Source organism: Pezoporus wallicus, unplaced genomic scaffold, assembly GCF_028554395.1.
Source record: "Pezoporus wallicus isolate ANWC-B61680 ecotype Strahan unplaced genomic scaffold, APGP_CSIRO_Pwel_v1 contig_3486, whole genome shotgun sequence".
Taxonomy (NCBI): domain Eukaryota; kingdom Metazoa; phylum Chordata; class Aves; order Psittaciformes; family Psittacidae; genus Pezoporus; species Pezoporus wallicus.
The window spans coordinates 7,332,353-7,355,240 of NW_026642292.1; the positions used below are offsets into that span (position 1 = coordinate 7,332,353).

At 38.2% G+C, this 22,888-nt stretch overlaps 1 protein-coding gene across 4 annotated transcripts in view; it reads right to left on the bottom strand.

The window, feature by feature from the left end:
• Positions 1 to 252: 252 nt before the first annotated feature.
• The window catches only part of NPAS3 (neuronal PAS domain protein 3), a 607,513-nt gene continuing 584,877 nt past the window's right edge, over positions 253 to 22,888 (bottom strand). For all 4 annotated transcript variants that reach the window (XM_057428644.1, XM_057428645.1, XM_057428647.1 and 1 more), the window contains 4 exons: positions 22,556 to 22,662; positions 10,542 to 10,689; positions 7,311 to 7,426; positions 253 to 4,546 (listed from right to left, as the gene is read on the bottom strand). In XM_057428644.1, the coding sequence (XP_057284627.1) occupies positions 3,237 to 4,546; positions 7,311 to 7,426; positions 10,542 to 10,689; positions 22,556 to 22,662 (1,681 nt within the window). In that variant the 3' untranslated portion in view covers positions 253 to 3,236. The remainder of the gene's footprint in view (positions 4,547 to 7,310; positions 7,427 to 10,541; positions 10,690 to 22,555; positions 22,663 to 22,888) is intronic.

Below are 22,888 nucleotides of genomic sequence, written 5' to 3' on the forward strand. Positions count from 1 at the left end.
GGCAAGTTTGTTGTAGTATTTGGATTAGCATTCTTAACCTACATCTTGACAGCTTCTTTTCTTCATTTTGCAATAAAATAATATCTAGCTTTATCCTCTTTGATTTTTGGTTATTTTTTCTTGGTTTTTTTTTTTCTTTTTTCTTTTTTTTTTTTTTTCAAACCAAAACAGTTAAAAAATACCTGCTCAAACAAATACTACCAGCACTCATTAGTCAGGATGGTTATATGTAAAAGAAATGATGCCAGATAGTAACAAATCCAAGAGAAGTTTATTATGAAAATGGCACCTGCAGGATGAAAAAAAATTAAGTTACATAAAGACAACCATGTATGACATGTATGAGAATCTACAAAAGTATAAAAAGAACCCTGTTGTAAATGAAGTATGTACATTTCTGATTTGCAGCATTATCAATGATCAATGAAAAAAATGTTTCAAATAAGCCAGGCACTCAAGAAGTTAGATTCGGTTAGCTTAACACAAAATAAATGTACCATAGCTGTCACTTTTTAACATTTTAATTTTTTTTTATATTGTATAGTTGGTAACACTGCTAAGATTTATACGAACAGAATCCCTTTCCCCGTTATTCAGCTACTTGGCACCAGTCTCCTCATAAAAGATTTCATATATTTGTACAAGAAATAGTTAAAAACACAGACACAGTCTTCACAGGTAATGAAATTTTTTTTTCATTTTGTAATTTTAAACACTATGGATTTAGACAGCAGCTGTGATTATCTGTTAGTTTAGATCACCAGAAATCATTTTGACACAACACAGAAACATTTATAAAAAAAACCCAAAACAACAACAGCTGTCTAGCTGTTCTTTGTAGCTGATAGGTGCACTCCTTTGATTGTTCCATAGCTAGAGTAGAGCTTCCAAAATTAAACTTTGAATTTCCCAATCAACTTTCTTGCCTTTTTTTGACCTACTTAAATCCTTCCAATGGAACCTTTAATAGTTCATTAATTAAATTTGTGGTGTCCAATTCCTTTTTCGCTATTACTCTGATGTGGCTTGGACCTGCTTTTCAGATTCAAAGCTATCGCAGGAATTGACTCAACACAGTGAGTGATCAAAAATTCAAAGGACAGCTGAGTTAATAGATTAGCATTGCACACACAAGCAAATATATATGACAGTTCTAAGCTCAGTTTCCTTTTTAAACAATGCTGGTCAACCTTTGAAAGCATTTCCTGTCTCACTGGTAATTGCTCTACATATTACTCTGCCAGCCCACCTGGGAGAAAACCAAAGAAATGCACCCTCTGCTTACAGTTCGAGCACAAGGGACTCTGGGAATGTTAACAACTGAGGCTATATGGCATCAATTTACTTAATATATCTGAGCATTACTCTGTAGTGCATTGTGGGGTACACTGGAAGAGTAAGTCATACCCAGAATTCCTCTGTGGGAAAAATGGCTCCATTAACCTTGAGCTAGTTAAGAGTCTTTTATCTCTGAGAGCGAAGAAGAGAGAACGAGAGAGCGAGAGAAAGAGATAGGGGAGAAGTGTGGAGGGTAGGGCAGAAAGGAAGGGGCAAGAGAGGTTTGAGAATACACAACAGCAAAGCAACAGCAGAAATGAAAAAGTATACAGACAGTGGAAGCAGCATAAGGTGACATTACAGAGGAAGGCCACCACACAAAAACCACTAACCCCCAAGAATCACTGGTTCACTAGGACTGCAGGAATGGGACTTTACCACTCCAGACTAGAGATAAAGCACAGAGAAGACAAAGGACAAAACAACTACATTAGCTTAGTATATACTGCATATAGTAACACACATTGAAACTGCAATGGGACTGACAGCCAAGGACACTTACACATTGTACACATTACAGTTCTCACATCTGTTATTAGATGCCTTAACAAACAGCTGCCAAAGATGGAGTGGAAGAAGAATTTATATTTGACAGTCATTTGGAGTGTTTGACACTACACTGTGATTTCTGGCAACAAAGACAAAATAGGAGATTTCTTTCCTTTTACTTAATGTGCAGTTTTCAGTTGTAGTTATCTATTTCAAGCTTATTAACCCATTCTTTAGTTTTAGAACATATTGGTTTCAATACTAGAAATAAGGAAAAAACAACAGAAAAAAATACCCAAATCACAGAACAAAAATAAATTTACAACCTTCCCTCTATAATATTAAATGAAAACCAAAACAAAACATGTTAAATAGGTCTTCTGGTTGGTTTTTTTTTTCCTTTTTACTCTGAAGTGTTACTTGATGTTGTAAAATTAGCCTCAGTTACACTGAGAAAAAAATAAAGCAAAACAATATGCACCTAAGAAACTGCTCCTCGCGTCAATTAAATTGAGTTTTTTGTTTTAAAGCACTTTTTGAAAAAGGCTTCCTGACCCATTTAAATTTGATGTGAGGCTATGTTTGTTAGTTTGGAGGTAAAAAATTTTAAGTCCTGCAGCAAATGTTAATGAGGGCTTTTGTCTTAACTAACCAAGGAGACTGCAGCACCCGACTATAAGCCAGTACGGAACACATTCTTTCCAAAAAACCCAGCCCACAAGCTGCATATTGTATGAAGACATTGCAGATTAATAAATGATAGCACCATGGTTTTAGAAATTAAGTTAAAGTTTCAGTAATTAACATTTAGTCCAACTTTTTAACATTCTAGTCACAGGCCAGAAATTAACTTTTTAAGAACCCAAATTATTTTATGTGCAAGTAAGAAAATCTTAACCATAAAAAGAGAATTAAACTCTGCATAAAATTCTAAAATACTATCCCCTATTTTTAAAGGAATTAGGAACAAAAACCCCCTTTCATTTGACTTAGTCAAACAGGGCACATTGTTTATGCTTGTCTCTTTTAATCTTGATCATATCAAGATCATTTTGAAGTAAAACCAATGGTTGTCACTTTAAAATCTCTTTACCACAACACTGAGTATTCTATGGCAGAGGCATACACATATTAAAGGCATCTTAATAAAGATGCAAAGGAAAAACACACACCTTAGAAGAAGACAAAATGGCAGGCAACTGGTACTTCGACTCTCTGAAGGCAAAAATAAAAAAATATCTTTACATTAAAGAATAAGTCAAGTTAAAGAGAAAGGGAAGGAAACGGGGACCATCATATTGAGAGAATAAGCTGACCTGCTCAAATTCAAAGTGCTAGAATTAAAGGTCTAAATTAAAACATAGTCTATGCCTCAGAGTATAACACTGAACACAGTATGTGGTCATATTTCAATCCTCTTTCCGTTCCAGAGTCTGTGTAGTGTGAATGCCATTGCTGTACACAGGAAATGGAAGAGTGGAAAAAAGTCCTTCGGCAGTTGTGAACACATTCCCTGCAGGCATTTGGGTCAGACTGGCCCCGCTCACAGCACTTCCAAACGGTCCCGACATATTGAGTCGGTGAACATGGTGGTAGAGCATTTCCATCGGTGTTTTAGGATCCAGCCCAAAGCTGGGGCTGTTAACATCAACAAAGTTAACAGCATGGGTGTTGGGGAGGAGGTTGCCCTGCATGGCTAAAGTAACTTCAGCTGGAGCATACCGAATAGTGCCAGTGGTGTAGACCCTCTGAGCAGCAGTGCTGGTCGCGGCAAGGGTTCCCGTTACCCTGTGAACCAAAGGAAGCACCACATTGCCTGCTTGTAACCTCTGAAGGGCTTCCAGATCCCCAGCGTACAACAAAGAGTTGGAAGCTGTGGGACCTCCTGGATGTTTGTCCCGTGGAGATGCTGAAAGTGGGGGTGACAAAGGGTCAGAGGACACAGGAGCCAAGGCTGAGTTGGATGAGGTGCTGAACTGAGTTTTACGGCTGGCAGTATTTTCAGTCCCTGGCGGGGTGAGAACGGAGTCTGGAATGGAGACATGTAAACTACTGCTGGCTTGGGGGGAAGGGAAGTGCTCGGAGCTGGGGGGCTTGGTCATACTGTAGGGTGATTCATTCCTTGAGATTTCCCTGTTAGGTGGGTAATTCCAAATACTGCTATCGTTATCAAAATTGATAGGTTCTGAGATTTCTGTTTTAATTTTGAGCACTGAGGCACTGTTTGGTGACGAGAGCAGCTGGGGCTGGTCCACCAAAGCTGGGTCAAGTCCATTTGGACTTGAGGTGCTTGACAGCCTTCTCCGGGTCATGCTGCCTCCCTTTTGCTTTTTTCTCCTTTTCTTCCTCTTTTGGTGTTTGCTGGAAGACTGGGCATTTACTTCCCCTGCACTGTCTGAGTCCTTGGCACTGTCCGAGGTCAGTGACTCACAGTTCTGCAACCGCAAGTCTGACTCACTCTCAACGTAGCGCTCCACCTTGATCTGCATAGAGCCAAGGGTGCCAAAACTGTCCTCAGGGGCCTTCTGATTTTCGAAGTCAGAGTTTTCAAAGCTGTCATCACTGTCCCTGCTGTCCTGGTTGCTGGAGCTGTTCCCATCATCATTACAGTTCATTTCATTATCTGACTGATTTCCTGACTTTTTCCTGTCAGATTCAGGGTCTTCACTGTTTTCTGACTGGTTTCCTTTCTCATCTGACTTTGAGTTCTCATTGTCCTCTGGAGCAAAAGAAAAGTGAAACAAACCGTTAGCAACCGGAACAGAATATTATAACACAAGTCCAGATTTCTACCTACCCATGAGATATGATTGCTGTATTTTTTTTTTTTTTTTTTTGGCAAAAAGCATGATTTCTTGCAGAGCCGCAGTTTTTTGCAATGTTGTGTTGGGAGAGTTCTGATCACCATAAATCTCTCTGACTCAGAACTGTTAATGCACCGAAAGCCTATGGTATATGTCCTGTGCCTTGACTGAAGAGGGCCTTTTTATCTGTTTGTGGGACAAGAATCATTTTGACAACTGTGAGCACAATGGCATTGTAGCTGTGTCAGCCAAAGAGGAGGCAGTGAACAATCCCGTTATGATTGTTATGTTCTGGTGATTGTTCTTCTACATCCATGTTCTCCTACTGTGGGCAGGCATCCAGGTGTAGCACTATTCACTAATGAAGATTCTAGTCCTCTCATCTTGTTTTCCCTTCATTATTGCCACTTTTGAAGTGGCATAGGGTCTCTGACTTGAGCAGAATTACCGCTGATTTCCTCGCATGTGAGAGAAGCAGGTCATATGTGTATAAATCTGAATGAATAAACCAGTTAAAACTATTCTGTTACCTTGTTAGGCTGTCTTCTCATATTCCCCTGAAGGGAATCAAATATATTAAAAAAAAAACACCTCCCCCCCCCCCCCCCCCCCCCCCAAGCAGGAAAAGAGAAAATCAGGCAGTGATTTAAATTCTTGATTGATCCAAATCTAAGGGCCATTGAAAATAGCCCAGCTACAGCACTGAGAAGCTGTCACTCTTCTTGCCTGAATTCATTTAGTTGTGTTTTAGATTTTCACCTCATTCTAATATGGATGAGATAAACACTCTAGCCCACTGGACTCAGACAGCCAAAGCAGTCTTAAAACTGAATACGCTCCATTATCATACTGTGTTTGAAAGGGTCATGAAAGGCTTCAGGAGACCCTGTGTTTTACAGGCCAGCTAGAAATCTTTTGTTGGGAAATAAAAGATGTTTTTTTCACTCATCAGAGCCAAGTACTACCCTTTTCAATATACTTGTTTTAGGGGGAGAGGGGAAGGGCCAGTTTTCCTCTAAAGATCGGTTATTCCTGGAGCCTTGTCAATACCAAACAGTTTCGCAGTGCTGGAGAAGGTTGGCTTGGCAGGGAAGCTGCCTGAGGATCCAGGGCAGTGAACTTCACAAGTCACTTTGTGTGACTTTTAGTTGAGTTGCCAGCAGCAGAGAGACCCTCCGTTTTGAAAAATAAAACCCACAGAAGCAAAGTAACAGCCATAAATCCCTACATCTCATCCAGATTTTTGTTCCACCTAGGGCTCAATTTCTCCTACATTTTGTTTTCTGTTTTTTGAAGACACTTTCTTTTAAGGCCGTGGTTTCTAGCTGGTCAATAGTGGGCTTAAAGGGATGTAGTCTAAAGCAGCACAAAATTTGCCTGGGATTTTATCAGAGCTTGAACTGAACTTGTCAGTTTCATGCAGGACCTACTGTTTCAGGTCCTTTGGCATTTCTAGTTAATTCTTCTGTAAGAAACAACCCACTGCCTTTGCTGTCTGCCAAGACTCACACACATCTTCTGATATGTAGACATCTGTGCACCTTTAAAGAATGCTTTCTTGCTCTGTATCAGCCTTAGGAATCATGAATGCATGTGCACGTCTCACCTGGAGAAACTTACAGTGCATACAGAAAATGCAAACCATTCTCCATATGTGTGTTATCTGGCTATTTAGGAACAGCACTGGAAATAGGTGAAGAGATTCCCAACAATGGTGGGCAACAAGCCCGTATGTGTGCCTAATGTTGACTTAAACCATCAAACCAAGCTGTGAAAGGAGAACAAACAAAGGCAAAAGATGAAAGAGGACAGCCACATGACATAACATTAAGGCCTGATCCTCTTCTTGCTTTTGCTTGATTTGTGTCATTGTGATTCATTTTCTCCAGATTTTTTTTTTTTGGGTGTTATTTTAGCCATGAGAGACAAATCAGATCTACATATATTGCATACTACAGCAGAGTAACCCCCTTAGTTCTTGGATCACAGGAAACCACGCTTCTTTCAAAGCCAAATCTGTACCTGTGCCTAGGTAACCACTTTCAAAACTAATGAGGAATGTGTGCACTGGACCATCTGTAGAACTAATTTACACATTGAGTTTGACAAGTACAATTAGCTTTTAAAAAGCAGTCGAAGTCCCAGACTTAAGGAGCTTAGAAACAAGTGCTTGAACCCATACCTTCCAATAAAATACAATTCTTTCAACTCAAGAAACCCCTCAACTTTTGCAATCTTCACTGCCCCCTAGTGAGACTCTTCAAAAACGTATTTATACTGGAAGGCATCATAAAGATTGATAGCAGACACTTATCTTCCAAACGTGGAAAAATAAGAACTAGAATTATATTGAACAGTTACAATTCCAGGTCCCCTGTATGAGGCACAATACCTGTTCATGAAGCTTAGCTGGGAAATCAAATATTTAGTTTAGTGCAATGTAGGCAAGGATGCATTCACAGACTGAAGAGAAATGCTGAGGAAATGGAGATACTGTAGAAGTGATGAGGTCATTAAAAGGTTTTGCCAGTGTTTTTCAATTTAATTTTACAGGATTTTTTTGTTTGCTTGCTTTTGTTATAATGCAACAATCTTTGAGAAGTAAAAGCAACGGGAAACCTGACCGTGGCTCACATGGTATGAAACTTTGTGGGCGTGAAGGCAAAGCACGTGTGTTACCTGAGTTGTCCTTTGAGTCCGATTCAGAGTCAGAGGTCTCCGAGGATTCTGAGGTTTTCTCTGGCAGGTGAGGGAGTTGTGCAATATCCATTGGAGTGTCCTTGTACTCTGGGTTACTGAAGAGAAAACAGCAAATACGAGCACAATTGGATGATTTGCAGTTTCATGCTTTTTCCCTCTTTTCATATCAAAGTTCAGGAACAAAGAACATAAATAGGAAGAATAGCAGAGCAAACAGAGACACATCCATTTTTTGGCTTCTCAGAGCTTCACAGCAGGGATTTTATGAAGGTTTATTTTAATACTGCTGTCAAATACTTATATTGACCAGGTACTAAAACTTATTTGATTCTAGTGAAGTTTTAGAGCTATCAAAGCATTCTTACTGAAGTGGAGCACCACAGCTTGTGTGATATCTAACAGTAAAGCTACACTGTGTAATCATCCAACAAGAAAATATCTCGATTTCGATCCCATTACTGTGCCTGGAAGGACAGAGAGGGTGTTTTAACTTTTCCAATCTGTTTCTCTCCCACCGGCAATGTCTATTAGAGTTATCTCTGTAACAGTGCTCTCTATCAACCTTGCCAGAGCCCTTTTAATACCTGTTTTTCTGAATGTTCCTGTTTTCCACACTTTAATCAAGCAGACCATACATACAGTTAGTAAGAAGATGCTCAGTATGGGCTAAAGAAAATGTCCACTGCTTAAAAGAATTTGGCCAAAAAATAGATAAAAAAGGTTAAATATTTCTTAAACACTGCACGCATGCATCCACATCACCAAGAAACCAAAAGCAACTACTCTAACTATATGACAGATGCACATGTGCATGTTAAGATGCATATGTTAGGAATAAAGAACTGTCAACACACCCATTATAATCATATCTTCATCTGCTCATGTGGTGCTCACCTGTGACTTGTTAGCAATGAACATGACTGCAATGTAAAAAAGCTACACTACCAGAGAAACTAAAAAAAAACCCAACCCAACCCTATGCTTTTTCTTGTTTTGCACCCTTTAAAATGTGTTCCTTTCCCAAATCCATGCAAAGGCAGGGGAACAGACACAGCCAGACACAAGTGGCACAGGAATGTTGAAAATAAACAAAGTCTTTAATCATTTTTGAATAGGTGAACATTTCTATGCAGTTCAAATTCCAGCCTGGTGATAGAGCAGAAAATCCGCAGTCCTGAGCAGGACAATACGAGGCAGCACTGGGGGTGACTGACACACTATCACAATGACAGTCTGCCCATATTCAGCCTGTTACAGTGTACTGTGAAAATTCAGAGTTCACACAGTTCACACTGAAATGCCATTCTTACAATTATCATCTTTATGGTTTTGTCCTGACAAAGTGACTTTATTCTGTTGCATCTCAGGGCAGTCTCCAAATTTGCCCCCTCCCAGCAAAAGATGTTTGAGGGCTTTCACACTGTGAATAACAAGTTGCTAGAACAAGAACAGCATTAATCCTCCCTGTCACTATAATTAGTCTATCCTTTTACAGACAGCTGAATCATACTTTCTAATGCATGGAAATGTATACAGACCAGTACTCCTGCTAAGAGTAGACCTAATTATGCCTTGATCTGTCATTAAAATATTATTTGGACATTTGGATCTTTCACAGATTCCAGTACTAGGAGAAATCTAAATTAAAAATACAAATTCAGTGGAGGAGTTAATCTTGCTTTAACAGATCAGTGGAGGGAACGCAGCAGAAAAATCAAGTTCTGGGAGAGGACCAGGGGAAGACCACACTGCTTTTTTTTTTTTTTAGGAATATTCTGTTGGTAGAAAAAACAATTTTGTGGGATGTTTGTGGAACAGGTTCACTGGGAAGCAGCAAAGGGGATAGAAACAACTCTTCATATTTCTTATGTACCACTTTTCCAGCTGAATATGAGAACATTTCTGGGCATTTTAAAGCCCTGCTAGGACTGGGGCAGTGAAGCTGTACTTCCAACTTGGAACTGGCAGGCTTAAGCTCTCTTGAAATGCTGCATTCTGCCTCATTCTTGAAAAAAGAGACCAAAAAGTAGCAGGATAAGGATGTATGAAATAATGCCCATGATCAATCATAGCAAGACAGAAACGTGCAAGCCCCAATGAACACTCCACTGCTGCAGAATATTTCCTACAATATCTCCCAATGCTCTCCTTCCAGGGGTCACTTCCTCCTCTTCCCCAAAAGGGGAATCGAAAGTACTTCAACATGCAAGTTTAGGCAGGCGCAGTCTCTTCAGGGCTTGCTGGACTTGGCATAATAAGTCACAATCCAACCTCTAGACATCACTTTGAACTCTCATGGCATCAAAGGGAATGTAACAAACCATGACGAGCAACTTAAGAGGAGAACAGGCCAGAAAATGACAATTGCATTTCATGACAATCTCAAGGTTTCAAATTTTATTTGTTTGTTTGTTCTGCTCTGGAATGAAACAGAAAATCCCCTGATCTTATTGAACATTTTCACAAAACAGAATGTGTTGAAAGGCATTTTCAGATGAAAAAGGTCAGGTTTACAATTCACTGTCTCTCAGTGACTGTTGGTCTTCTGAGCTCAGAAAATACTTAAGCCTCAGTAAAATGGAATTTCTTGGGGAATTACATTCAAGATATTACCACTATTTCTGTCTAAAATAGTTCCAAAAGTTTAAAATAGCTTTAATTTCTACTTCTATTTTTAAATCCTACTTTGCATTTTTCAGTGTGAATGCTGTCTGATGGTTACAGGAGCAATATATTGATTCAAGACTTCCCTCCTGAGAAAATTCCTCTCTCTGGAGTGAACTGGCAAACACCTTTCAGAAAGACCTTTTCGTATAATTCCAGAAGTTTGCTTCCATGCTTTTCCAATAACCAAATAAATAAGTCCCCAACACTTCACACCAGATTTTATAACACAGCTTCTGAAAGTTGGGGTGGATCATTTTTATCTTTGAGCTCAGGCTGAGTAGATTTCAGGGCAGCAGAGTCATGCAATAAAAGGGTGGAGAGTTTATTTGAAGACTAAAGCAGCATAATAATTCAAGAATATTCCAGTGTACTGAGACATGACAGATGTCTCAAAGATAACCAAATGGCATTGGTTTTGAGGTGGACCATATTAAAAGTTCTTCTTAGCTTTCTCCAGTAGGCAATTGTTCCTTAAAACTCTCACCAACAGAGATAAGCAACAGAGGCAGCAGTTCAAGTGAGAGAAGTGACTGGAAGACCTACCTGAGAAGGTAATTGACCCAGATGATGTTCTTCTCACTTGCGTTCTTGGCATTGACAGCTATGGTTGCGCTAGACTGTATCCAGATGTAACCTCCGTTCTTCTGCATCCAGCGGTAATACTTTGTTACACATTGACCTTTATTCAGCACTGCCAAAAAAAGCACAAACCAGAAGCAAGATATAGTGCACATTAGTACTACAGTAAAAATGGTCATTGTACAACATGCCACAAGTATAAGCAGAAGATCTTCGGCTTCCTTTAGGTTTGATGCAGCATGCCAGTGAGATGACAGACAGGATCTTAAGTTCAGTATAACTAGCTGTATGTTTTACAAGTTTGTAAATTATAATTTTAATCTGTTTTTGGAAACTCTGGTGAAAGTAGAAAAGTAAAAAGCACTACAAATCTTGGTTCACAGAATACTTATTGCTGTGTGGACATTTTCAATGCACTCAATGTCAAACTGCAAAAAAGAAAAGGAAAAAAAAAAAGAGGCAAATTTATATGTGATTTATTCATAGCTCCTAGGTAGACCTCTTTGAGATTCTGGATATTTGAAAGGTTTGGGAAGATACGCTACCCCTGCTGCTTTGATCATTTCTCCTTATCGCAGGCGATATCAACCACTGAACTTATACATCTGTTTCTTTGATCTTGTCAAACAGAATTTACAGTTCTCAGATGAACCAAATCTCCACTGGTCAGTGGGGGGAAAGTCTTGGGAGAATTTACTTTCTACCAGAGCAAAGTAAATCCACCAGCAGACTGAGACAGAGGCCTAAGGGAGGCACAGAATGGCTTGGTTAGAGCCAAAGAGTAATAGCTCTCTCCAATGTTTGAAATATGCTAGGAAACAGAGAAACAACTAAAAGCGGTCAGTAATGCCAAACAGCATTATTAAATGCTCACAGCAAGAAGGCTTAAAAATACAGATATTTAAAGTGATATTTCAGCCAAAATATTGCTAAGTTGAAACAGAGTTGGTTTGTATCTGATGCTTCAGTGTCAGGAAAAGGGGATGAAATGCAAATCTTCAGTGGAAAAGAGCAGCAGGGTTTTACAGAAAACCTAAACTATACAAAATCTGGGTATTATTGTTACTGGAGCACTTCCTCTTTTCTGCGTTTCTCACTAATCCCATCAAGCTGTGTGCACTAGAGGGCAGTGTGCATTCATATACACCTTCTGCTTTTGTCATGTCCTTGTCTCCGTCTGCTAAAATGAAAAACCTCTAACTGCTGTAATAAATTTGGCTAAATTAGCTGCTAAATGGTTATCTCAAGTAATATGTATTTGCATTAATCATCTTGCTCTAAACCAGAACAAGCCAGAGTCCTAAAGACGTAGTAAATTCATATTGTCCATTTAATTATGGCTAATAAGTGCTTCATATACAATAGTTTCATGAAGTACATTTTCTTTTTTTCTTTTTTTTTTTTTTTTTTTTTAGAGGGAAAGAAAAAAGTCACTTTAGAAAAGAATAAGTATTTAAGTTCCCACCATAAATGTGACAAACGACACTTTGGAGCTTTCAAGTTAACCAAATGTCTATACCCCTAATTACATATATGAATGTATCTGTATCTAAATCCATGTACAATAGATATCTACAGAAAAAGATATTTACAAAGGCAGCCATACAAACACAGATACTTTCTTACCTTGGACAGATCCCCCAGTCCCCACTCCAATTTTTCAACTACTGAATAAAAAATGCATGTGAAAAAATTCAATGCGAAGTGAATGTAAAGCACAAGTTAAGTTCAGCTGTAACAGGAAAAATTAGTTTTGATCTGGATCCTGTTGTTTTTCAGCTACCTCTAGCTAAGTAGGTTTGTTTCTAGCAGAGATCCATAAGTTTCCTTAAATTTTTAGTTCTGTATTCCAAGCTCTAAACACCCTGCTATGATAATTCACTGGCTTCAAAACCTCATTATACAGCAGAATAAAGATAAAATATGAACCACAGACTACCCAGCAATTTTGTGAAGCCAATGTTGTACGCCACTTTAGAAAACAATCTCACATAAATTAGCCCAACTTCATCAGTTATGAAAAGTACTGCTGTAAGTTTTGATTGTGGTAGACATCTCCATTTCAGTAAAATAAGACATTCAAAATACTCTGCTTACAGTAAAACATCTGCCTGGAAGTCTGGAGTGATATTGTCTCCTTTCTGGAAATGTGGACACCCACAGGCGTGTCCAGGAACTAGTAAAATCTATCTGCACCTTTGTCTACTACTTATACTGTTGTCTTCTTTATAGCAGTTTTTATCTGAGGAGTTTACCATGCTGTATAAATACCAAAGAATGAATCCTCACAACTGCCCTCATGTACATTAGAAAGTCAAGGTGCCAGGTGAGTCACTGGCCAGTGACTCAAGAGCACATTGCAATTCTGCATAGTGATAGCTATGAGGATGCAGATCCTCCAGCTCTTTCAGTCCATTTCATCCTAGAAAAGTCCTTCCTCCTTCAGTACCTTTTATATTGGTTGTTGCACCACTGAAAAGTCTGTATCATAAGCTGAACAGAACATTCATTTCAGAACTATGGAAAAAAAAAGGGGAAAATTAAAACCTTGTAAGTTATTTCTGAAGGAAAAGAGGTTTGTTTATCCAAGAAAGAGAATTCAGTGCATCAGAGTTGTATATAAACCACCTGCAGTCAGAGTTCAGGCTCCCAAATTACTATACATCCAAAGAATATCTGAAATACTGTCTTGAAAATGAGTTTTCCATGAAGTTCACATACCTGCAAATTCCCACTCTCTATTTGGCCAGCTCAGATATACTACCACATACACTGGATTTTCGTTCCTGCATCTGTCTGAAGCACATTTCATAAGAGAGATTTGTGGACCACGCTCTGAAGGAAGTCCCACGATTCAATATAAAAATTCTCTCTGTAAAGAGATTCTCTGGCAGGCCAGCTGTGCCGTGCTGCTAAATCTGGTGCTTAAATCCTTTGAGAGTACACTAGGCACCCCCAAGCCAGTTCTGAAAGCTCATACTATAGCTTGGGAAGAAATTTCTCAATGTGATAAAAGGGAAGGAGTGAAAAATACTGTAATGTTTTCGAATTTATGGTATTTTTTAACTGTTAGCATTGCCCACCTGAAACTTAGAAATTGGATGAGAACTTTGAGAAAACACGCTTAGAAGGACGCTTAAGAAGGACACTGTTAAGTCCCTTAATAAAGTTACTGATTTTGAGAAGAGAAGAAATGAAAGTGAGGAATTAGTCCACCCTAAGGACTGCTTGTGAAGTTGTTCTCTTACTAGCAACAGAGCACGGATTTCAGCCTAGCATAAATTTCTGAAGAAGTAATGCCATGTGGACCATATCCTGAACTTAATTCAGACTGCACTTTGTAAGGCAAATTCCTTACAGAGAATCAGGGTTCAGCTTTTAAATTTCAGACTTTTAAATTTCTATTTTTATTACACATGGAGAACCCAGTCTGGCAGACAATGTGGGATGGGGTAAGATGGAACTTAGGACCAGAGTGGTGGGATGGCTCATATGACTGAAGTTTCATGGGTTTATGCAGGATTGGGTTATATAATTGTATGCATACACTTTTATATAAACACTCTTTAATCAAAGGGAATAACTGAGGGTTAGTGTTTTTAAACTCGTGACCTTTATGTTAGCTGCACAGCTATATTCCCTAAAATGGTTGATGATGAACTTGACTAAAATTTGCTCAAATGTTACCTAGTTACTTAATTTGAATTCAGTGTTTAACATCACGAAATACACAGTATGTCATGTTAAGACCTAAAAAAAAATCTCACTTATTTCTTGAAGCATGAATATATTGCTATATACACAGTTCCCAACAGAGGGATTTCAGTTTTCCTTGATAGCTTTGCACACAGCAATATTCTTGTAGCAGAGGAGTGAAGGAGGGGAGGAAAGAAGAAACAGTCAGTGTTCTTTGCAGGAACCTATTTCTGTTAGAAAATCAAAATAAATCAGTGCAAGTTTGTCTTCAGAAATATGGTTACAAAAAGAAAAAGAACATAGTTTCTTCCTGTAAGGCTGTTCTGAGAAATCAAAGCCAAAGCTTCTAAATAGTGAGTTGTGTTTTAAAAGAAGGAAGTAGCTTAATTCAGTTTGAAGAGGAGATGAAGAAATTCTGTATCAAAAGCAGTCTTTTAGCGAAGCCTCTTACAAAAGGACATTTTACTCATGTGCATATGCATTTAAAAGCTACACTATATTGCGCATTCAGGTAAGTATTGAGTAAATAGGAAATGATGAGATCATCTTACATATTCACACAGCTTCACAAAGAGGCTCTTTATAATTGGTGAAAATATTGAGGTTACATCTGCTGTGCTATTCACCCTTCTCCTTGAAATTCCTTTATCAATGACTGGATGGTATTGATACTGAATTTCTCTTGTGGTAAACTTATAAGGATATTTTTAATTTGCTGCATGAGGATGAAAATGCCATACTTAATATCATAGTCGGATACTTAGCTGCAGCCACAAGTACTCTTTCTACATTCACAAAACTGGCAGATGAAACATGAAAAGGAATACTGACTCTTTAATCTCCACTTCTCCACCTAAGGCCCAAGGCAAGCTGACAGGGTAACTTCGTTCTGGAAACAGAGGGGTTTTTCTTTTTTTTTTAATTCTGGATTACTTTTGCTTCTGCTTTTGAAAACTGTGGGCTATAGGGGAATGAACCTGGCATAGACTTAAAACAAGAACAAGTTTCTTTATCTGAAAAGTTACAGTCCTCGATGCTTACAGGAAGGTCATTTTCAAAACCCACAGGAAAAATAGCATCACAGCCAGAAAGAGTGCATTAAGTGCCTTATTTGCTTGCAACGGAGAGAGTTTTTTATTTGTAACAGCTCTGAGGATCAAGTGAGCCTTTGATGTTGTAAGGACTTTTCTATAGATTTCGTAATTAGTGAGTTAGATGTTTTAAATGGCAGGTATCCACAAATTGGATTTTATCAATGAAAAATATTTAACAATGTAAATGATGTTTGTTACTTAAACAGAATTATGAGCTAGATGGCAGGAGACTTGTAGACATTTGGTGAGCAAATGTGTGCCTTCTAATAAGACCTATTGCCCCACTGTCACATATCTGATATATGCTACTTATTTTACTGATACTTCTTTCATATCCTTCTGGCTTTGAAAACTGCCTCCCTCAGAGACACAAGGTCAGCTATACAGACCTTTGAAATATAAAAGGAAGAGGAAAAAAAACCACAGTAGCACTAATGTGTTTCTAAAACTTTGTTACAGTTTCTTCATACCTTCATATAATGACATTTTACAATGGATATTTCAAGGTGTACAGTAAGCTACAAACTAAATCCTTGGATTTTCAATGGAGCAACACTGTTTCGGACTCAGATTACAAGCTGATGAATAGTTTTGGTCTCATTAGTCTTGGAGCAAACCTCAGCAACAAAGGTAAAAAGATACATGGCTGAAGTACTCTTCCCCACCATTTTAAAACATCATATATTTACATTATGTAGCAAAAGTCACCACAGAAATAGTGGACAGAGTGAAGGTGAAGCTGCTGGAGGTGTACAGTAAAGCCTTTTATTCCTATGGCTTTGCAATTTATCATGTGCTTCTGCAATCTATCACAAGAATAATGTCAAAGTATAAATTCTTCTTTGGGGTTGAAAATTTTGATCACAAAGAGACTTTAAAAAAAAAAAAAGTAAAGAAAATTATTAAGGGAGTAACTGGGAAACCAGAGGTTCCCAGCAGAAGTCAGAGCTCAGCCTTCACTCTACAGCCCCTTAATGCAGCTGCTGTACTTATAGAGCTGGCACTATATGCATTTTTAATGTGAAAGTAGGAGATGAGTTTAGTTGTAAATTTCAACTGACTGAGCTGTGTATGTCTTACAATAGAAAGCCTACAAACTGCCATGGGAATGTACTAGTCAGTATTGCATTAAATTTAACTTGAAGATGAAACAGTGTCAGGAATTAACTTAAAGGGTCATTGATGTAAAGTATACCTGAAACATCTTCCAAAATAACTGTGTATTGCTAAGATACAGAAGGCAATACTTTGCAGTTAGGTTGAGCAGCTAACGATTTAAGTAGCTTAAAGGTTTAACTTTGTAACATTTTCTGGTTTGTTTACTACCCAAAAGATCTGATGCTTCTGGTAAACTCTCTTATAGCCTTTTTGTACAGAAAACATTTTCCAATAGCACACTATCTGTATGTAAAAAAAGCCACAAAATATTATGAGGAGTAGAAAATTACCAGGATTCAAAATTTTATCTGAATATTAATATGGATAACTAGAATACCAAACGATACAATAGTAATAACTATCCTCCACAAACAGAAATGTAAGTATATATATAAATTTTCACTTTTCAATGAATTAACCAGCCATGAGTTAGCAGTGTATTACAGAGAAAACAAGAGTGCAAGGTGCACATATATGTATATTGTAGAGTTTTCCCCATTCTTGTAAAGTAACCAGCTTTGGTCAGAGAGCAGACAAAGAAATTAAACTTAGACACACCAGTGTCTCTCCTAACCCAAAGAAGCATTTGCAGGAGCAAACACAATGTCTGCAGGATTTCAGAGTATGACTAAAGGAACATGGAACATGCACACTCTTGGTTAAGTGTACGCTTTTTAAGATTCATTATTACTGAAAAACAAGCACTAGGCATGGGCTAAAACCGAAGTCCATGCTCCCTTTTTAACTTGTATGAATAAAAAATGTTTTCCTCATAGGCCCCTGTTTCTTCTAGTTTCTCATCTCCTGTTCCCTAATCTTGCTCTGTCACCATTATCTCCCGTCAAAAGGACATAGGGATTCCAGTGTCCAATTCAGAAATCTTGGCTGGCCCATTGTATGGACAGAGACGAAGACTGTGCAGGTGGTCAGATCAACCCTTCTGCAATACTCTGAAAACGATACACTAGACTGTCATCAGAATGCCAGGCGGGCTTGGTTTAAGAATTAGCTAAACACCAGACATTCTATCAGCCTAATTTAGAATCAATCTTGCTTTTTAGTGATGATAATAAACTTGTACAAACATGAGATTCATTTGTATATTTTAGCATTTCATTTCAGTCATAGAATGCAAAACCTGACATTGGAATCAGTTTGATTTTTTTGGTGATTGAAGATATTAAGCACTACAAGAGCATTGAAATTTCGATCTGATTAGGATAAAAATTCCTCAGGATCAAAACACTTCTTTTTTTCCCCCTACAGTTTTACTAATTGTGTGCTACTTGACATTGCAGAGTTATTCCACAGCATGATAGCAAAATATGTGAAGTGTATTTTACTGTTAGAAATTATCAACTCATTCTATTTGTTTTTCATGTGTTAGAGGTTATTAAGAGAATAAAAAATTATAACTGATGTGCATAAGTTAAAAGGGTTAGTTCAACTACAGCTGGTAGGCTAAACCACTAAGCAATGTTTTGTACAGCAATAGAGTTTTTTCTACTGAACATACATAAAAGAAATCATGAATATATAACTGATTTGAAAGCAGACTGAGGGGGTAATATCCCTTGAAAAACAGGGGAGCTGTGAAAAAGGTGAATGTAGAATAGTTTATTTTCAGAAAGACTGGATTATTCTAACCACTGGCAACCAGATAAAGCAGATCAGAGGGAGTGCTACCAAATGTACTCATCAGAGACCATTGCTTTACGGGAAATGAACTGCCCTGGCTCAGTGTTCCTGAGGAACTGTATTTCTTATAGCTGTAAATCAAATCCTGAAGAAACTGGATGATATTTTCTAAGCAATAGCTGAGGACAAGAAGTACCTTTTTTGCTAGTGTCAGGTTTCTGAATTTAGACCTCAATTAGGATTCCAAAATGATAAAACACGTATTATATACCAATATATACTTGTGACAGTGTTCTTGCAAGCAACATATTAATTTTCAAATGGTGGCACATTGTCCTATATTTGTCCGAATGTATATTCATAGCTGCCTTCAGATGTCTTAACTTTATTGTCCCTTGCAGCTTTCTTAATGACCTTCATTGAACAGTATGGGTGAGGGGTGTTAGTTCTAGATGTGTAACTATGAAACATAAAACATGCAACATCAATTCTTTCATGCCACATATCCTAATGAAAAGCTAGGATTAGGGACTGTCTCTGAGCCAGGGTACAGCTAGACCTGCAGCTCTTGAGGGCTTGGATTCAAACACAAGTTGTTGCAGCTTAGGCAGTTGCTGTGTGTCAGCTGAGCCGTCAGCTGAGCCAACAGCTAAGCCACGATGCTGGATGGTATACAAGCTGTTAAGCTAGGGAACATTTTAACTATGACCTCTGAGAGAGAGAGACTTGGTTTATGATAAGTGCTATCTGTCAGGATTCTACCAGTGATTTGTTCAACAAACACAGTGAAGACAAATAAATGAGAAGTTTCCCAAACTTGTGAGACCATGAAGCATTATAAAATGGGAAACAGATTCATAAGGCAGAATTGCAACACCAAACACCTAGCTGAGAGATTTGTAAAAAAGCATGACCATTGAAGGCTTGAATGAAACAGGATAGAAACAATATCCCTAAACTTTTTATTTCTGTTTGAAAAAACCTGATGCTTCAATAACTCGTGGGATCACCACCATGTATTACCGTGTTGGAATAAATGCAGGCATATGTAGAGTTAGAGATGAACACTGTTTTATTAATCCCCATGGGAATCAAGCTGTAACTAACAAAAAATCTCTAAGTTGAAGTCTTGACTGCACTGAACCCATTAGGAGTTATTGCTGTTCACTGGGGTCAGAATTCTGGTCCATACAAATTTGCTTTTTTAGGGCATAATCCCCATGCCCACTGAAGCCAATGGAAACTTGTCACTTGACTGTAACTGACCTTTCATTCAGGCAGCAATTCCCTTATGAAAAGCTGTTGTCACTGCTATAATTCTGCAGACATTCTTCACCATTATACTTGTTATAGTCACATTCCTGAAACTGCTTTTGTCTTCTTTTGTCTGAGACAGATAGTGTTCACAAGCCCTGTTTTGCAAAGTTGTTACTGGGCTGCTGTGATTTAAAACTATCAACAGGCCTCGTGACTTTTTACGTGTGATTTTGTGAAACATTTTCTTCTTTGCTTTTTTTTCTCTTCGATGTCTTTGGAAAACCTGGTGAGAAGGCAGGATGTACTGATGTTACTTGTTCAGTTTTTACTGATATGTTGTCAGTGAATAGGCAGAGTGGCAGTTTTAATTGTGCTTCTTTTTACCCTTAGACCTACCATTGTAATTTGGGATTCTTTTTGTTGTAAGCTTTAAAAATTATTTTCTCTCCTGTAAAAATCCATAAAGATTTTTAGCTGCATTCTGCAGCCCTCCATCACACACAAGCTTTTCAGTTTGCTGCTTTCTCAGGTTCTGCTTCTGCTTTTCTTGAGTGCTTTCTAACCATTACCTTAGCTTGAAGCTCCTCTTCAAAATATTGCATGATATTGCTGGTACAAGCTGGCGACTGACTGGCTGGGTTGTTGCTTTGTGGAGAAGGACCTGGGGGTTCTGGTGGACAGTATGCTAAGCATGAATCACCAGTGTGCTCTACTGGCTGTACTAAAAAGTGTACAGAAAGTCATTATTTCCCCTCACTTATCACTTTTTAGGTTGAATCGGGAATCTAATTTTAGGCTCCCAGCAAAGGAAATGTACTGATAAACTTCAGTAAGCTTAGCAGAGTTCTGTCAAGACGGTTGGAGGCTGGAGTACTTGCCCAGTGAGAAAAGGCTGTAGGACCAGGCTTGTTCAGCCTGAAGAGGCGACTTCATGAGGACCTAACTGCAGACCTGTGAGGAGGTTACTGCAAAGATGGAGCCATGAGCTGCGCAATCAAACCAGGGAAACTAACCGGATAAAAGAAAAAAAAAAATACTGTGAAGATAGGTAAGCCCTTTTAAGGATAATTGGAACAGGCTTCTCAGAGAAGTTGTGGAAAGTCTGAATTTAGATGTTTTCAAGACCATGCTAAAATATTTGCTTTGAATTAGTGTTCCTGTTTCGAGCATGAGGTGGGACTAGACGATGTCACAGAGTCCCTTCCAACCTGAATGGTTCTATGAATATCCTATAAATCAAGGGAACAAATAAACATAAGAGACGTAACCAGCCTCAACTACTGAAAAAAAATTAGCCTAGCAAGAATAATTATTCCACAGACACACAGCCAAGTTTGGAACTGCACTGTGCTAGATGCTGATAAGGGGAGAATGTTCCTGTGTTTATAAACCTTGCAATCCAATCAGCTAAACTGGACATACAGTGAGAGTAGGAACACAGGAAGGTGAAGTCATTTTCTAGAAGTCATTCCTGTCTCCAGGGTCTCCTGATTCCTAGTCCGATGATTATACACTGGACCACACTGCACTCACACTGTCTGCATAGGTCTCTCAGTTTTCTGAAGATGAATGTTTCATAAAGCATATTCTATTTCAGAGAGAAGTGGTCATTCAGAAGATTAAGGTCTTTTTCAAATGGGATGTTCATCTCTGCCAGGTGGTATGTTAAGTCTGAGTCATAAATATCTTTTATTTCCTCGGTCAGATAGTGCAGTGGAAGTGCAACTTGTCATTTTTGACTTCCAGTTTCAAGAGCACCAAGTAACTTTCTGAATTTGCTCCTTTATTTGTGAGCAACTGACATGTTCTCCTGAATAGTAAATGCTCAAAATGCAAATGATGCAAAATTACTTTGTTTATCATTTTGGATAATTGATTTCATTTTTTTTTCCACAGACATACACCTAGCCTGACCTTCTTATGCCAAACACAGCTCACCTTCTAGAAACTTCAGGGACCATTTGAAAGCTTTACAGAGCTTTATACTATTGTTGGCTGCCATATATTGTCATAGAAACTGTCCCTGTTCTCCTGCTTTCCAGTTGCAGTTATCCTCCTATCGTCCCTTGCAGATCATGCAAGGTAATTTTGGATTTAAGATTTATACTGCCTTCTATTGTAGTCATATGGTTTTGTGAAAGCTAATTAAATGTGCCAGTATTAGGGTTGCTAGTGTTTTATTAAGAAATGCTAGCAGGACATGGTTCAGAGGGAGCAGAGTTATTCAAATCTGGGACTATGAGTTTAAGAGGCAGTTTGCAGACAGTCTTTTACATTAAGAAAACACACAAGTCAATCATAAATGTAGTCAGTCACTGAAAGTTCCAAAGACTTATCTGGCTTCACTGCAGGCACAGATAAATTAGAGATTAGGGGCCTAAGTCTCTTTTCACACCACAGTAAATCAGGAGCACCATCGCTGAAGTCAACAGATCTCAACAAGAAAAGAATTAGGCCCTATGGCTTTTAATAAGAGCAATACAAAGAGTTTAATTACAAGGAATCGAGCTGAACCTCCCTTCCCCCACAGACATATGCACATGCTCTCTGGTAAGGTTTGTGTCTTCTCATATTTTTTGTACTTCTGTTACCCTTATCCTTATCAGATACTTACCCGTGTGCAAATAACAGGGACGTAGATGCTACTGGGATGAGGACAATTTAGATCATAATACACAGAGTGGTTAAAACACTGGCAGAGCTATAGCTCAGTTCTGTATTGAAAACCCTGGAGAAATCCCAAATATGCTGCATTTTTTGACCTCCTCATTATGACTCAGAAATAAAAAACAAAGATAAGAGTTCATTTTCTGTGCTAGGGAGGGGATTTCTCACTCAAACAATACCTCTTTGAAAGAGTAAAATAATGCACAGCACGTGTAAATGAATAGCTGCTGGAAACTCTGGTAATACAAGTATCATTTTTTATTTCCACATATGTGAAAAATCTTATATGTCTATAAAAAGACTTGAAAATAAATCATACAAAAAGTTGTATTTGAGCTACCCTCTATGAAACCCTATTACAAAAAAAAGTAGGTGGAAGATGAAGACCCCAGTCGTGCAATACGAATAATAGTTTAGGAACAATCAAGTATTGTACTAGATTATTTTGACAAAAATGGAAGTACTTACAGTCTAAGTGACTATGTCTGATGCCTTCCACATCTTCAGCATGAATGAAGTGGTAACATCTCTTTCCTACAATATCTACAGGGGTCAGATCCATGTAATCGCTAATCCTAAAAAAGATAAAAAAAAAGCGCCTATAATTTGAGAAGGAAAAGAACACAAGAACTGTCAAATGACTCAGAAATTGAAATCTGCTAAGAAGCTTTTTCACCACTATAGCAATTTGGATGGAATGTCTATACAAACAAGACACAGCCATAAAACAAAGGAAAAAAGAAAGAAAATGTTTTTTAAAGAAACCTTGAAATCCTTTTATCCATTTAAGTAAGTGGAAAG